We start from the raw sequence: 15,199 nt of genomic DNA on the forward strand, positions 1-15,199 counted from the left end.
TCATGAGCTTGCAAGGGGGGGGGGGGGGGGGGGGTGTATAAGTGTATACTGTACCTCAAGTATTTTTACTTACTACAGTTAGGTGTTGTTAGTTGTCAGTTAGGATAGTTGACAGTTCTCACTGTCAACTATATAAACTCTTCCTGTAACTGTTTTCAGTGAGGTTGAGTAACAATCTGTTTCTCAATTTTTTTTTTGGAAGGCAAAAATATGTATATTATTAATAAACAGAAAAGTACCAGAGGTACTGAAAATAACAGATACAAGACACAAAAGTGCCACCTTCCAAAAAACAAACAAAACCCAACAAAAATCCACCACAAGGACACCAATACATATAACCAGTAAATTTAACCAAAGGACACCAATACAACAATCTGTTTCTCAATCTCTCTCTCTCTCTCACACACACTTTCTCTGAATTGTAAAAGTGAACAAAAAGTCAAGAACAATAGTTTAAACAAAACCTAGCACCCACTCTTCTGCAAGAATTCCTGTAACATTCTGAAGTAAATGAATTTCAACTCACTATAATGTTCAAAATCATGTCTAATAATTAGAAAAGTAATCATCTTGTACTATTTTTCAAATGAGGGAGGTGGAAAATAGATTTTCTCAAAGATGAACCTGCAAGCAAGTATTCGATCAACCATAGTCCATTCAGGTCGAATGGCAACAAAATCTTCATTAGGATTATTGGCTGATGCTATATGACGATGGAAGTTGTTTATTTTGGTCTTTAGGCCTGGATGATTCTTGAAAGCTTTCAGAAACTCTTCCTCTGGAACCCTAAAGAAAAAAAATTGTAACTGGTAAACAGATAATAATGACAGTTATAAATAAATTCAGAGCAAATATAAGCTCAACATGCCATTTTTTAAAGCGAAAATTAAAGAACATGATATTTAAAGCTAACAATTATAGTTATACAATAAAAGAGAGCAAGACTGTAAGCATCAGAGTCCGGAATAGAAAGTCAAGTATGGTTCACAAGATACCATGCAAAGCATGGACATGACAAAATAATCGATGACTTTCAATTAATTTACCATGTGCAGTGCAAATATGATAGTCCCTTCCACTTAACGAGATATTGTTTGACAAAGTTTTGCTTTGACCCCAATTTTGTTGCATCACTTTCACAAGCTACCCCAGAACGCTTCTCACAATCTAATATCTTATCAATATTATTCAGTGAGCTAACCTGCAAAAGAAATAGATATTATAACCCTAATCATAAAGCCATCACTCAAACATAACATCGGTTAAAAGTATTGTAGACTAAAACACTCAAAGCACCTCCAATTGTCTTGAAACGGGCTTTTAAAGCAGCCTCCAAAGAGACCACAAAAAAGATGGGCTAGAAGTAACAGCAAATATGATGACTTAGTAATGCTATATAAATTTATTTGAGCTTGTATTTTAAGATTAAATTTAATGGTATCAGAGCTCCAAATACAAAGGACTCTACTTCCACATCAAACCCTTTTTAAGGCAGCCCTCATTGGTGCTCAAGCATTACAGTTGTCATCCCTCAACACTAGAGAGGTTTCCAGCAACCCCACCACCATCTGCAACATTGTCCAGTATTCACCAACCAACCATGACCAGCAATCTCGAGCCATTCGGAGCTTCCAAGTGCCTTCACGCACAGATACAACCAGTACCTGTTTCTAGCACAAGCAATCCAAGCGCTGTCATTAAGGGTGTTGTTTGCATTAGCAACACGGCTTGCTCATATAGGATCACCTATCTCTTCTACCCGCATTCCACAAATCCTCACAATTTCAAACAAATGCTCAACGCTTTCAAGACTATTAGAGAATGCTCACGGCTATCAACACAGTTGGCACAAGTAGGATCACCTACCTCTTATGACCATGTTAGTCACACAATTTTGGTCAAACCCTCATGACTTTCAAGACTATTGAATAACCTTCATTTGTTTGACTTTCACGCACTAAAGATTTTGTTTTCTCATGGCTGAAGACAAATCCATTATTGTCCAGTCACTATGAGCTCTTAGTGACTCTTTTAGTAAGCCTTCTAGCACCTATTCTTTGACCATGATGGGTAAAAGTTATTTTGAAATCTCTAGTAGTCTTCCAAAAGATATTGGATAACTGACTGGTGCTACTCATGTTATGACACCTTCTACCCCATATTTATCATCCTACTCCATATTGTCTGGAAATAAATACATTGCTATATTTAATGGATATCATGCTCTTGTTACTAGATGCTAAAGAATTCAACTTCAACCATTCATATCCTTGAACAATGTCCTCCATGTTCCCAAACTTGCTAATAATTTTGTCTCAACACATTTTAATCAGTGGTCTAGTAACCTTAGAGATGGGTTTTTGTACTAGGAAACAATATATGCATAGATTAGCAATAGTGTTCTACCTTGGTGCAGCCTGTGTTTTGGTTCCTTTTTAGACTCTATTAAGTCTGCTTCAGAACCAATTACACGGCCAGCCAATCACATGTAATTCAGTACCCCTGGTACTCATTTATCTATATATAAATATCTATCTTTGCTGATAAAAAAAAAAAAAAAAAAGCTTACATAGGATTTGAAATCAGTAGTAATTTTTTTTTTTCACACCCTGTGTATTATAGGACCTTGCCACATAGAGGACAATTGGAATTGTTAAGAAGTAGGGTGGATTATATTATTTGCAACACATGAAGACTGAAGATGGTACAGGAAAAAGTGTTGAAAATAGGCACTAATTAAAGATAGAATCCCCCTGTATATATTTAAATATATTTGTGATTATTATGATCAATTTTTTTTCCTATTTTTCTTCTTTCCCTCAATATGTTTAGTTTCCTTATTTCCTTTAATAAGTTTAGACTATAAATAGAATTAGTGCTTGTATTGCAAAACACACTCAATAATAGTCAGTTTTTTTATTTTTCAAGTTCTTCTCTTCTCAAGTTGGTATAAAGAAAGAAAAGATGATAGTGAAATTAATAGGAAAGAAAAACACAACAAATAAGATAATTAGCAAAATGTGAATTGGAAAATTTAAACAAAGAAGAAAGCATAGAATACAAGGAAAAAATTAATCATGTAGTATGAAGGAACAAAGGTCAAAATAGAGGTAGCTTTTTGTGGAATGGTCAAGGAAGAAAGGTCTCAAATCCTATCATGTTTCTAAAGCAAAAAAAGAAAAAAGTATTAGAGAAAGAAGGAGAAATTAAAGTTTTACGGCAAAACACCCTTTTTTTTTTGGAAAGCAAAGATAATTTATATTATAGAAGGCAAAGTACCAGAGGTACTACAAGATACAAAGAATAAAATCCTGTAAAAACAGGAACAGAAAACACCCTACAACAAGCCACCACCCTACCCATCAGGAAAAACATTAACTAAAGACTATAGACATTGTTGAAGACCAACAATGGAAAGGAACCTTGAAGTCCCTTTCCCAACCCCTCAACCAAGTCCACAAAAGGAATAGAGTTTTATCTGCCAGCTTAGTGATATCAAAGGATTGATTATGGAATATCATATCGTTCCTGAGCTTCCAAATCGAATTTGTAGCTGCTATCCACCACATTTTCCATCTTCTGTTAGAAGCCTTTGATCCTGCTGAAGAATAGTGCTGAAAGAAATTATCCATTGGCCTGCAGTGGATAACCCTGTCTTCCTTCACCCAGGAGAAGAATTCCCACCACAAAGGCATAATTTTAGCACAAGTGAAAAATAAGTGGGATGCAGATTCAGGTTGGCTATGGCAGAATGGGCATAGGTCATTGTCAACCTGAATTTGTCTCTTAACTAAGTTATCCTTAGTAGGAAGTCTATCCCATAACAATCTTCAGGCAAAAGATAAGGCTCTAGGAGGGATTTTAATCTCCCAAAGTTGTTGGAACCCCAAATGCTGACCTTCATCGCACTACTCAGATTTAATGACTTGGTAAGTAGATTTGGTTGAGAAAATCCCATTAGCTTCAGCTCTCCAAACCCAGGTGTCCTTCAAGTTGATGTTTAACCTAATTGCATGGATTTAATCAATAAATTTGGAAGCTATCTCCAGCGAATTATCAAATAGATATCTTCTCGAAGACATGTTCCAAATCCACCCATTATCAGACCAAGATCCCACATCTGCCACCCTGAGATCTCTTTGGGAAGAGATTTTGAATAATTCAGGGAATTGGTCTTTGAGTGGAATTCCCTCATCAACCCAAGGATCTTCCCAAAAGAGGAACTGGTGACCCCTACCCTTCTTCCAGCAAATTTGGTTAGAAGCAGCATTCATGCTCTGGTGTTGAATAATGATCCTTAAGTCAGCCCACCAAGTAGAAAAGTACTGCTTTTGAGGCCCCTGACCCAAACCCCTCCATCCTTTGTATTTAGAAACCAGAATCCTATTCCAAAGGTGGTCTGGTTGATGGAACAGCATCCATTTCCATTTGAATAAAAGAGCCTTATTGAGGATCTTAATGTCTTTGACCCCCAAACCTCCCATGTCACTAGGAGTACAGCAATGACTCCAAGATATCCAAGCAATCTTCTTCCCTTCTCGATTAACACCCCAAAGAAATTGCCTTTGAATGGCAGAAAGCCTATTAATGACAGCTAAGGGGGCCCTAAAAAAAGACAGATAAAACAGAGGTAATGCTGTTAAGACAGCATTGATAAGGGTAGTTCTACCAGCCATAGATATATTTCTCAGGTTCCATTTGCTCAGTTTAGCCTCAAACTTCCTTATAATCGGATCCCAGACCACCCTTCTTCTAGGATTGACACCAATTGGAATTCCTAAGTAGCAGAAAGGGAGCTGGAGCAGAGCACAATTGAGGTAGGCAGCAGCAGAAATGCACCAATCCTCAGGTTGGCCTATAGCACCAAACTGGCTCTTTGCGAAATTAATCCTCAAACCAGATACCATCTCAAAGCTTCTGAGAATGACCTTCACAGCTCTGACATTCTCCATGGAAGCTTCTCCAAAAAACACAGGATCATCAGCATACTGGAGAACATCCACAGGAACCTTGTTATTCCCCACCAAGAAGCTTATAAAGCAGCTTTTAGATACTGCTTCCCTCATTAGACCTGTCAAGCCTTCAGCCACTAGATCAAAAAGAAGGGGTGCCAAAGGGTCCCCTTGTCTCAACCCTCTTTGAGGTTTGAATTCAGAAGTTGGGCTACCATTAACAAGAATAGATATGGAAGTTGAGGTGAGACAAGCCCTTATCCACCTAATCCATCTCTCATGGAACCCCATTCTCCTCAACATATATAGGAGAAAATGCCAAGATACAGAATCATAAGCCTTCTCAAAGTCCACTTTAAAAATCATGCAAGACTTCTTGGATCTTCAAGCCTCCTCAATCACCTCATTAGCCACCAAAACTCCATGGAGCAATTGTCTACCTTTTATAAAAGCTATCTGCCTTTCATCTATAAGATAAGGCATGACTTTTCTCAGCCTGCTAGCCAGCAATTTAGCAATAATTTTATAAATACAACCTATGCGGGATATTGGTCTGAAGTCATTAATAGCTTGGGGGTCCTTCACTTTAGGAATGAGAGCAATAAAGAAGGAATTGCTTCCTTTGGGGAAGGAAGCATTAACAAAGAATTCTGCAATAAACCTAAGAAAATCAGGTTTAAACTCCTGCCAAAAATTCTTAATAAACCTGAAATTAAACTCATCAGGCCCTGGACTTTTATCATTACCACAACTCCACACAGCACAAGTGATCTCCTCTTCTTTAAAAGGTTCAACCATAATATCTCTTTGAGAAGAAGATAACACACTGAAAGATACCCCATCTAGGGTAGGTCTATGAAGTTGAGGTTCATGGAATCTATTCTGAAAGTGCTGTAAAACCTCAGCCTTAACCAAGAGAGGGTCTTCAATCCAAGAACCATCAATCAGACCAGCAATCCTTAACCAAGAGAGGGTCTTCATGGAATCCCCCCCACCCCATGGGCTGATAAGCAGACCAACAATCCTTCACCACCTGCTGATAATCCTTGATCTTTAACCAACCATCAAAGACCTTAAAAGGCTAAGGGCCCCAGTCAGTGGTCTTAGATTTGAGGATGATAGGGCAGTGATCAGAATAATTCCTCTCAAGGTTGAGTTGAGAGCTATCAGGCCATAATTCAAGCCACCCATCAGAAACCAGCACTCTATCAAGCTTACTTTTGCAGGTTCCATTAGGCCTCACCCAAGTAAAAGGCTTACCCATGCAAGGAATGTCCTCCACCTCCATATCAGCAAGCCACTCATTGAAATCAGCTATGATTTGAGAGTCTGAGTTGCTGCGGTTATTCCCCATTCTTTCTAGAGGGTGTCTAATACAGTTGAAGTCACCAACCAGACACCGACAAGTGTCTTGAGCTTGAGACTTTCTGATGCTGAGATTCTGCCATAACTGTCTTTTCCTAGCAATATCACAAGGGGCATAGATATTAATGACTACCACCCTTTGCATTTGAGGCAGCCAAACCCCACCCAGCATAATGTAGTCTTTATCAGAAAACCGAAAATCAACCTGGAATTTATTATTATCCCAGACACAAAGCAGACCCAGTAGTATTCACAGCAGGCTGCCATTCCCAAGCCACATCAAATTGCCCCCACAAAAATTGACACTAAGCTTTATCCAAAAATTCCTTTTTGGTTTCTTGAAGACCCAGTAGATCAATATTAAACTTCCCCACCAAATTCCTGATAGAAGCCCATTTGAGGCCTCTACCCAACCCTCTAATGTTGTAGGACAGAATATTCATGTCTGAATATTCTTATTCCCCAACTTCAAAGCTTCTTTCCTATCTCGAGACTCCATGGTTGTAAAGCTGTGAATACACTCATATTGATCTGATTCATGTTGAAGGCCTATTGATTTCGCAAGAAGCCATTACTGCTTAGCCTCTTCCATGTCTTCAATAGAGTTTTCTTCTGTATTCTTGAACTCCTCAATAGCCTCTGGTGTCCTATTGTTTGGACCTTTACGAGAGGAATCATTTAAACCACCCAGACCCTTGTCCTCCCTTAGCAAGATATCTTCTTCTACTACAGGCTCAAGAGGGGCAGCTTTAGATGGGCCATTTCTTTGTCTAACGTAGACTTTAGAAAACATATCAGAGCTCCCTTTTGATGTTTGGGCCAAAGTTGGGTAGTTTTCCTTTTTACACCCCTCCATCTTCCTTATTGGCCCGAATTAGATTGGCCCGAATTAGAGCTTGACCCAATAGCCTTTTGAAACTGTATAGAAGGCATACCAGGTTGTGATCCCATATCCGTTACAAATCCCGCGCTTATCTCGTAAAGGTTTTGCTCCTTTTCTGCTAACTCTTCACGATTCAAAAAATTTCCTATCTGGTCATCAGCAGGCTGTCGAGACTCAGCTTTTGCAGGGTCCAAGGTTACCATTTCTGTTAAGACATTTCCCTGAGCCTTCTTTGCGAAACAAACCACAGGGTCAACCTTTGCCGAAATAGAACCCTGAGTATGCTCCCCTCTGTCTCCTGACTTGTCTCTGCATTCATCATCAGAAAGGGTATCATCCAACGGACTAGGATGGTTGGATGTTTGGCAGCAGTAACCACTGGGTATAGCGTGAGACTGATGGTTCGAACGAAGCTGGATCTTGGTGGATGACAGCTCTGGCGAGTAGGAGAAGGTTGTGTCATCATCGTCGTCAACTACATCGCCGTCCTCCATCGACGTTATCTCTTCCGTCCACTCTTCGGACAAAGGGGTTCTCGTTCTCCTCACAACTCCATCGTCTCCAACCTCCTCCACCATCCACACCCTATAGTCAGCGACCCCAGTACGAACAGTAACCTCCTTCATGATCGCCGACGGGAGGGGTGTCCGGACCAGCAATCGAGCACGATCCAACCGACGAAGGTCGTCGGTATCTTCATCAGGTTCAATAATGTCTCCAATAATGGAGACAACCTGCTTCATGTGGTCAACATCCCACGCTTCAATCGGAAATCCCCATAGTTGCAACCAAAAACCCGATTGTTTGGCCTGCAACCCGGTTGCCATTTCTCAAGGAAGTAGAAAAGAGAGCTGCCGCCATCAATCTCCGAATTGATAATCTGTTGAGCCTTGTCCTCCGACAGGCCAGTGAGAAGGACCATATCGTCACCAAGGAATTTGGTACTAATATTGTACCCTAACTCCCACGATATGCAGTCCTCCATTCTCTCCAACACCATAGGTTTCTTTAGTCTGCCAATCCAGGCCCCCTTGCACCAGAAGTCACGACCTTCATGGGGTGTGACCGAAATGATTGGTGTATCTCCTTCGCAGCTCGTCCTTCCACCTGAGACTCGTCTCTAGGCCATCACCTCCGCGTAGGATCTCACCTGAGGTCTGCTGATAGCTTCTGGACGTTTGATAATTTCTTTGTTTGGCTCCCCTCCTTTACCAACCTTTGACTGCACCTCTAAGTTCCAAGCTGATCTTGCAAACCTAGGAAGATTGACAAACAGCTTTTGATCATCGATGAAGATATTATCCAGCTGCACCTCCAGAAGCTTTACATCCGAAACTCCCTTAAACCGCACAAACCCATATCTTCTACCTTCCTTGTTACGACGTTTAGCGATAAAAACTTCACGCACGTCACCCCATACCTTAAACTTCTCCCAAAGCCACACTTCATTGACCTCATCTGTGAAGTGGGTGAAATAGAAGGACGTGATATCCTCTTTATTTCTCCAATTGAGATGATAGTTTGAAGGATTACCCCGTGTGTCTTACTTATGGGGTGTTCTGTCCTCTGAGGTAATCTTCTTCCTTTCCTTTGCTTTCCTCCTGCTGATCACCTTTGTCCATTCTTCAATTTTATCAAAGCTAACATCCTTCGCGTTCTTGTTAAAGCATTCCTTGTCGTCTCGTTTGTGTTCCCTTTGGTCCCTATTCCACCTTCTGTTTAAAGTACCATTGAAGCTCCTTCTGTGCATATCTCCATGCCTCCTCTGTCTCGAGTTGCTGCCACGACGCAGGGAATGTTCTTCCATGTTTCTCCTACCATTGTCTCTCCGTCTCTCCATCTCTCCCTTCCTCGCCTACAAACTCTATCCTTCTCAGTGATTCGCTCTCTCACCCTCTCTCTCTATCTCCCACTCTATCTCTCAGCCTCTCTCTCACAAGGTCTCTTTCTCTCAGTCACTCTCTCTCTAAGGTGTCTCTCTCTCATCTCTACAAATGTACTCTCAGGAATCTCATAATATTGTTTACTACAATATTAAATATATTTTGCATATTACGGCAAAACACCCTAAATAATGTTTCAGGATAAAAGAGGGTTATTAATAATTTTATTGCTAGATAAATTTATATTAATAATTTTATTAGTATATTAATAGGTAAATTAATAAGTTAAAAAATATAATATACATTATAAAAGATATGATTTAAATATTTAGCATCTAAATTACATATTTAATCACTAAATTATATATATATATAACTTTTTCTAGTAGTAAATGTATGCACAATTTTGTTTACCATTTAAGGTATATCTATTATCACGAACCTCTGGTTAAGTGTTGTTACAGTTTAGGATTAGGGATTTTAATTTATTCTTTAACATTTTGACAATTTATTATGTTATTTGCACATATAGGAAGGACCAAAATCACATAAATTGTGATGGCTTAGGAGACCAAATATTTGGGGAGTCTTAGAGAGTAGATTTGTGCCTAACTCAACCCAAAACCTAGTTTATACAATGAAAGTTGTCCCACACTTATATACTTTATATTGATCTTATCTCTAACCAATGTGGGATTTAAATTTTTCACAATAGGAACCAAAAGTGCATATAAGCCAAAATTAAAAAAAAAAAAATGCCTCCACATTATTTATCAAAGGGATAAATTTATGTTGCAAATATTTTCTATGAAATCTAATTTATCAGCAATTATATATTACATACCAAACTACACAATATTAGAACAAAAAAATTAAAGGGGTACATAGTATGTCTAAGAATTGTCCACTTCTTTAAAATTTATCAAGAACATATCAAGTTTGACTGAGTCTAATATTTGCTTCTTGGGTTAAAGCAAAATAGCATTAACTATCGATCAACCACTGAGCATTGCTCACAATGCTATAATGCCGAAGATGTAAACACAATTTAGCAAAAATATGCAAGGAAAAGAGTAAAATCAAATTAAAATTGTTAACACAAAAAGGAAAGAAACTTACAATCTCACTTCTATCAATATTTTCCTTAGGTTTCCCTTTTTTACGAGGCAAAATATCTGCATCATCATCTGACTCATTAATAGTATAAAGGGGTCTATGATTCGATCTTGCACGAAGCCCAATTGAGCTACTCATCTTCTGCTAAAAATAAGAATTTTCACGTAAGCAAGAAGAAAGAGCACCACATCAATTCTTAATAACAACCAAAACCCTACGTAGAAACCAAACATTAATCCAAGGAAGAAGATCATGGTGAACAATGGTACAAGCCTAGCAAGTTAACTATGATATAAGCCGATAATCTGAAACACGGATCAAATCACATAGACACACAAGTACAATGATAAAATAATTACTCTTTAGTATTTTTTTCTCACCAAAAGAAGAATTTAAAGAGATAAACCAACAAGCTTGTTACATTTATAAACAGAACATATGCTTGACCATTCCTTAGGTGCATCCAAGGAATGACAGTAATGAGGTATCACTACAGTTTAAGGGGAGATTGCACTTCTTGGACAAGCAAGATTTAGTTAAAAAAATAAGTTCAATCTAGTGAAAACACGTCTAAAATTTACTATTTCAAGTATTGCTGTATAATGACTCAAATAGGTGTAGAATAATTGTGTGTGAATCTTGAGAAATCTCCAAGACCCACCGAAAAGACAAACAAGAACTTGCTTTGCTGTTAATTCCTTGATTTCCAAATCAAACACATTATTTTTAAAACATAAGATTTGCACTATACCATGATCACATCCCCATATCATATGCATTTTTATAAATAGGTATGCAAATTGTATGGCAGCAACATATTTATGCAAACTCGTTTTTCTTTCCTTGCTTTTTTTCTTTTTTTGCATTTACATGATAAAATAAGCTTCTCTTTGACTGATTTGCTTTTTTTTCTTTTTTTGCATTTACATGATAAAATAAGCTTCTCTTTGACTGATGGGTGGAGGACAAGCCCAAAGAACAAAGGGGGAAAATAGAGAAGCACGTAGTGAATTTCAGCCCACCTGATGAGAGAGGATTTCTAGTTCTAGTTGAGAAGGGGTAGAAAATTGAGGAATGAAGAAATTTCTATAATTCAAATTGTAACATTAGGAATTATTATAATTCAAATTTACCAGTAATTTTTATTTAAATACAGAGAATCTTAAATATTTTATTTAATACAACTTACCATACCCAATCCTAAAATTTAAAAAGTTTCCTCAACAACACATTCATTTCACAAAGTACCAAATACATACTTGAACCCATTTCTGTGCCACAAATTAAGAACTCATTCTTTAGTTGAAAAAATTACAAGTCAAGTTTTCCAGCTTTCCATAATTACCTCCTAATAGAGTTCCGCAATTATTTCCTTTCCCATAAAAAGTAAGATTATAATTCATTCCTTTCAGTAATGCAGGTGAAATAAGGAGGAAAAACAATATGGATAGGTCATTTAGCATAATCTAATCTAATCAAATAAACAAAGCACAGGAGCAGACATAAAATTAATTCAACACTTTCATATCATATCCAGATCAATAAATAACAAGGTTCAGCGAGTTCTATGTCACAGCTCAGCCCATGTATGGAGGGTTTCTAAACTTCCTAACAGAGAAAATGAACTCTTCATTCTAGAAACATAAATGATGAAAAATTGCCTAAGAGGAAATACAACAGCAAAAAATGCAGCATGTGAAACCACAAATCTACCGTAAATGCAAACACATATAACCAAATACGCGCACCAGATAAATACACAATTAGATACACACACATCAGACTCTTCACAAATGTAAACAATAAAACAACACGAATACTAAATACTTCTTCATTTCAATTTCAATTCCAGATAAACCCTGAAGTCTTCATCGTAGGAAAATAACGTAAACATGCCTAGGATGAAATACGAAAGCAAATGCAGCAAGTGAAGCCACAAATCAACTATAGTGCAGACACATATGACTGAATACACACACCAAACCAACAAACGTACAGCATACTTCTTCACAAGCATAATCATCCAAACAACACGAAAACTTCATTTTAATTTCCGATAAAGCTTAGCATAAGAAAATCCTGAAACATGCAAATAAACAGCACACACCACGTACATTCAAAACAAAAGACTTAAAACAATTCTTAACAAGCAATACCCCCTAGACCACACTGAACACTGAGATTTAAATAAAACTACGAAATGACGAAGGAAGAAAAGAAAAAACAACGCATAAAATCGAAACTAACAGCAACAGAACAGTAAAAACGATTCAAAACAAGCAAAACACAAGGGATTCAAACAAAACTACAAAACAATAAAGAAAGAAAAGAAAACACAACGCATAAAATCGAAATAACAGCAACAGAACACTAAACACGATTTCAAAACAAGCAGAACAAAAGGATTAAAAATGAAACCACGAAAAGACAAAGAACGAAAAGAAAAAACAACACACAAAATCAAAACAACAGCAACAGAACACTGAAAACGATTCGAAACAAGCAAAAACGCAAGGATTCAGCTAAAACTACGAAACGACGAAGAAATGAAAGGAATAAGCAACGAATCCATAAACCACCACGGCGCCGACTGGAGGAATCTTGGAGAACAAGTATGCTATCCGAAGAACGCTTTGAAGTTCCCGTTTCGCACCCGCGAACGAGAACGAAACCCTAGAGCGTAATCGGAAGCAGTGCACCGTTTCCGGTGACGCGTTTTGAGCAACGCGGGAGAATTTATAAGGCGGCAACAACAGTTGTTTTTGAAAGCAAGGGAGAAGAACACGAACCAAAGAGAAGGAAAAATAAAGAAAAAAAAAAAACGAAACGCACCGTAGCGAAGGGAATCGTAGAGAGCGAGAATGTTGAGAAGTTTGAGTGTGCGAGAGCTTCGGGATTTTGCTGGAAAAAGAGATTTGAATTTCTAGAGAAGGTATGTGTGTGTCTGAAAGAGTCTCTCAGTGGTTTAGTAGAAGAAAAAAGTGACGAGATTAAACAGGGTGGTGAAATGATGTGACTGCCCAAAGCACTATTGGTTCACATTTATGGTAGTATTATATATTTAATATTTAATATTAATATTAATAATATGAGTCAGTCCTAATTTTAAATAATTATCATGAATTTTTTGTGTGACTGACTTGGACATACACGTTTAAGTTTCTTATTGGTCCACTAGTTTATAGAAAAAGACAACTTACATTATTTATTAATATTAACATTAGTAATTAATGTATTTTGACTTTTTTTAATAATTATTTGTTATTTTATTTAATATAAAATTAATGTTTTTAAAAGGGATGTTTTCAAATTATGTTGAAAGTTGAAAATGTTCCTTCCTCTTCTTGTTGAAAGTTTAAAATGTATATTTAGGATCGATATTCGATTAGAATTTTAAAAGATTATTTTAATATAAATTTTTTTATTAATTTTAAAGATTATGTAGGAATATTATAATATATCATATTTTTTTACAAAAATTTTATGATAGTTTAAATTTTAATTTATTTATATCATTAGAATTTCAAGAATTTGAATGGAACTTTATAGATTTATAAGATTTAAAAAAATTATGTGAATTTTTAGAAATATATTTAAAATTATAAGAGTTAGTGAAAAAATAATAAGAAATGATAAGATTTTGATAAAAAAAAAGTAAAATTAATATAATTTTTTAATCTTTAATAGTTATATTGATTTTAGCTTTAATAACCTTTTTTGAAATAATATTTTCTCATTTTCACTTTTGGATTTGAACAAAAATTTAAAATTATACGTTGATTTTCTATTTTTCTTTTTAATTTCTACAATTATTTAATAATATATCTTTTATAGCAAAATCTCAAGGATATGGATAAAATTATCTGATAAATTTCATATATTAAAAAGTGTAATAAAATTCATCAAAATTCTTCTTTAAAAAAATCCATCAAAATTTATATATTTTTAATGCCAAAAGACTTTTTAAGTATATATAGAGAGAGAATGTATATTTAATTTTTTTAAAAAGTTGAAAATGTGTCTTCTTTATCTTCATGTAATTATTAAATAAATAGTTTTTTTTAGATAATTAGTCTTTGAATTTATACTTTATTGTCATTTAAGTCTCTAAAATTAATAAAAAGTCAAACTAGTCAACCAATTGTTTTAAGTTTTCTTTAATTTTAAAGACTAAAATAACGTGATATAAATTAAGGATTAAATTAACTATTTATTCTATAATTATTAGCACCAGGTAAAAAGATCAAGGTATGTAAACGAGAATTAGATAGCTAGAACTAGAAAATGAAGATTGAAAATGCATCTCATTTACCGCAGGTTTTCACGGAGCTTGTCTTAATTCTCAAATTAATTATTCACATCAAAATGTTTATTAATAAGAGTTTTAGTCCTTAAAAAAAAAGCTTTGGTTTTGACACATCATAATTGAACTGCAGCTTAACTAATTATAGTGAACCACTTTCATCGTGTTGCTACGTGGATATATATTAATGTTATGTGCTATATTTTCCTTCAAGTTATGAAAACACTTCACCGCCAAAGAGTTTAACAATACGTACTAACGAATAAAGTTTATGGCTAGTAAATATCACATTGAACTTTTATTATTTTTGCTTAAAGCAACACATAATAATATTCTCAAATCTTCAAACAGGTTTCATCCATCTTCAAATTCTACGCTAGATCTTAGCTACGCTATTTTCGTAACTTAATAATTTAGCCAGTAACTTAAGCTCGATCCAGAATTCTTCGAAGACATAAATTTAAGCATTAATGATGGATATCAAATAACTAGATACATCAAATTAAATACTTACATTGTCAAAGATAGAATGACTAAATTAACTCTTTTACATGAAGAGAAATCAAGTTATTCCATGAGAACTCTTTTATATTTTCATTATTTTTTCTTTTTGAAATCTAATGAATAAATTAATTACTCATTATCATCATAAAGAAAAAAAATTACTTTTAAAATAACTTAGATTGCTCATCTT

General features: G+C 35.8%; 1 protein-coding gene across 1 annotated transcript; it reads right to left on the bottom strand.

The window, feature by feature from the left end:
- Positions 1 to 350: 350 nt before the first annotated feature.
- Positions 351 to 13,206, bottom strand: LOC114391719 (CHD3-type chromatin-remodeling factor PICKLE-like). Its single transcript, XM_028352683.1, has 5 exons — positions 13,035 to 13,206; positions 10,206 to 10,343; positions 1,050 to 1,204; positions 628 to 789; positions 351 to 417 (listed from the first exon to the last, which is right to left on the bottom strand). The coding sequence occupies exons 2-5, from the start codon at positions 10,338 to 10,340 to the stop codon at positions 351 to 353; spliced, it is 519 nt and encodes a 172-aa protein (XP_028208484.1). The 5' UTR covers positions 10,341 to 10,343; positions 13,035 to 13,206.
- Positions 13,207 to 15,199: the final 1,993 nt, after the last annotated feature.

Source organism: Glycine soja, chromosome 17 (genome assembly GCF_004193775.1).
Source record: "Glycine soja cultivar W05 chromosome 17, ASM419377v2, whole genome shotgun sequence".
Classification (NCBI taxonomy): Eukaryota; Viridiplantae; Streptophyta; class Magnoliopsida; order Fabales; family Fabaceae; genus Glycine; species Glycine soja.

Bases quoted from the DNA above. Each gene is read 5' to 3' on its own strand.
- LOC114391719 (XM_028352683.1), bottom strand. From the start codon at position 10,340: ATGAGTAGCTCAATTGGGCTTCGTGCAAGATCGAATCATAGACCCCTT. The intron at 1,205-10,205 runs GTAAGTTTCTTT...TTTCTTTTGCAG, and splicing joins ATATTGATAGAAGTGAGATT to GTTAGCTCACTGAATAATAT. The intron at 790-1,049 runs GTAAATTAATTG...TTTTTTCTTTAG, and splicing joins TCATATTTGCACTGCACATG to GGTTCCAGAGGAAGAGTTTC.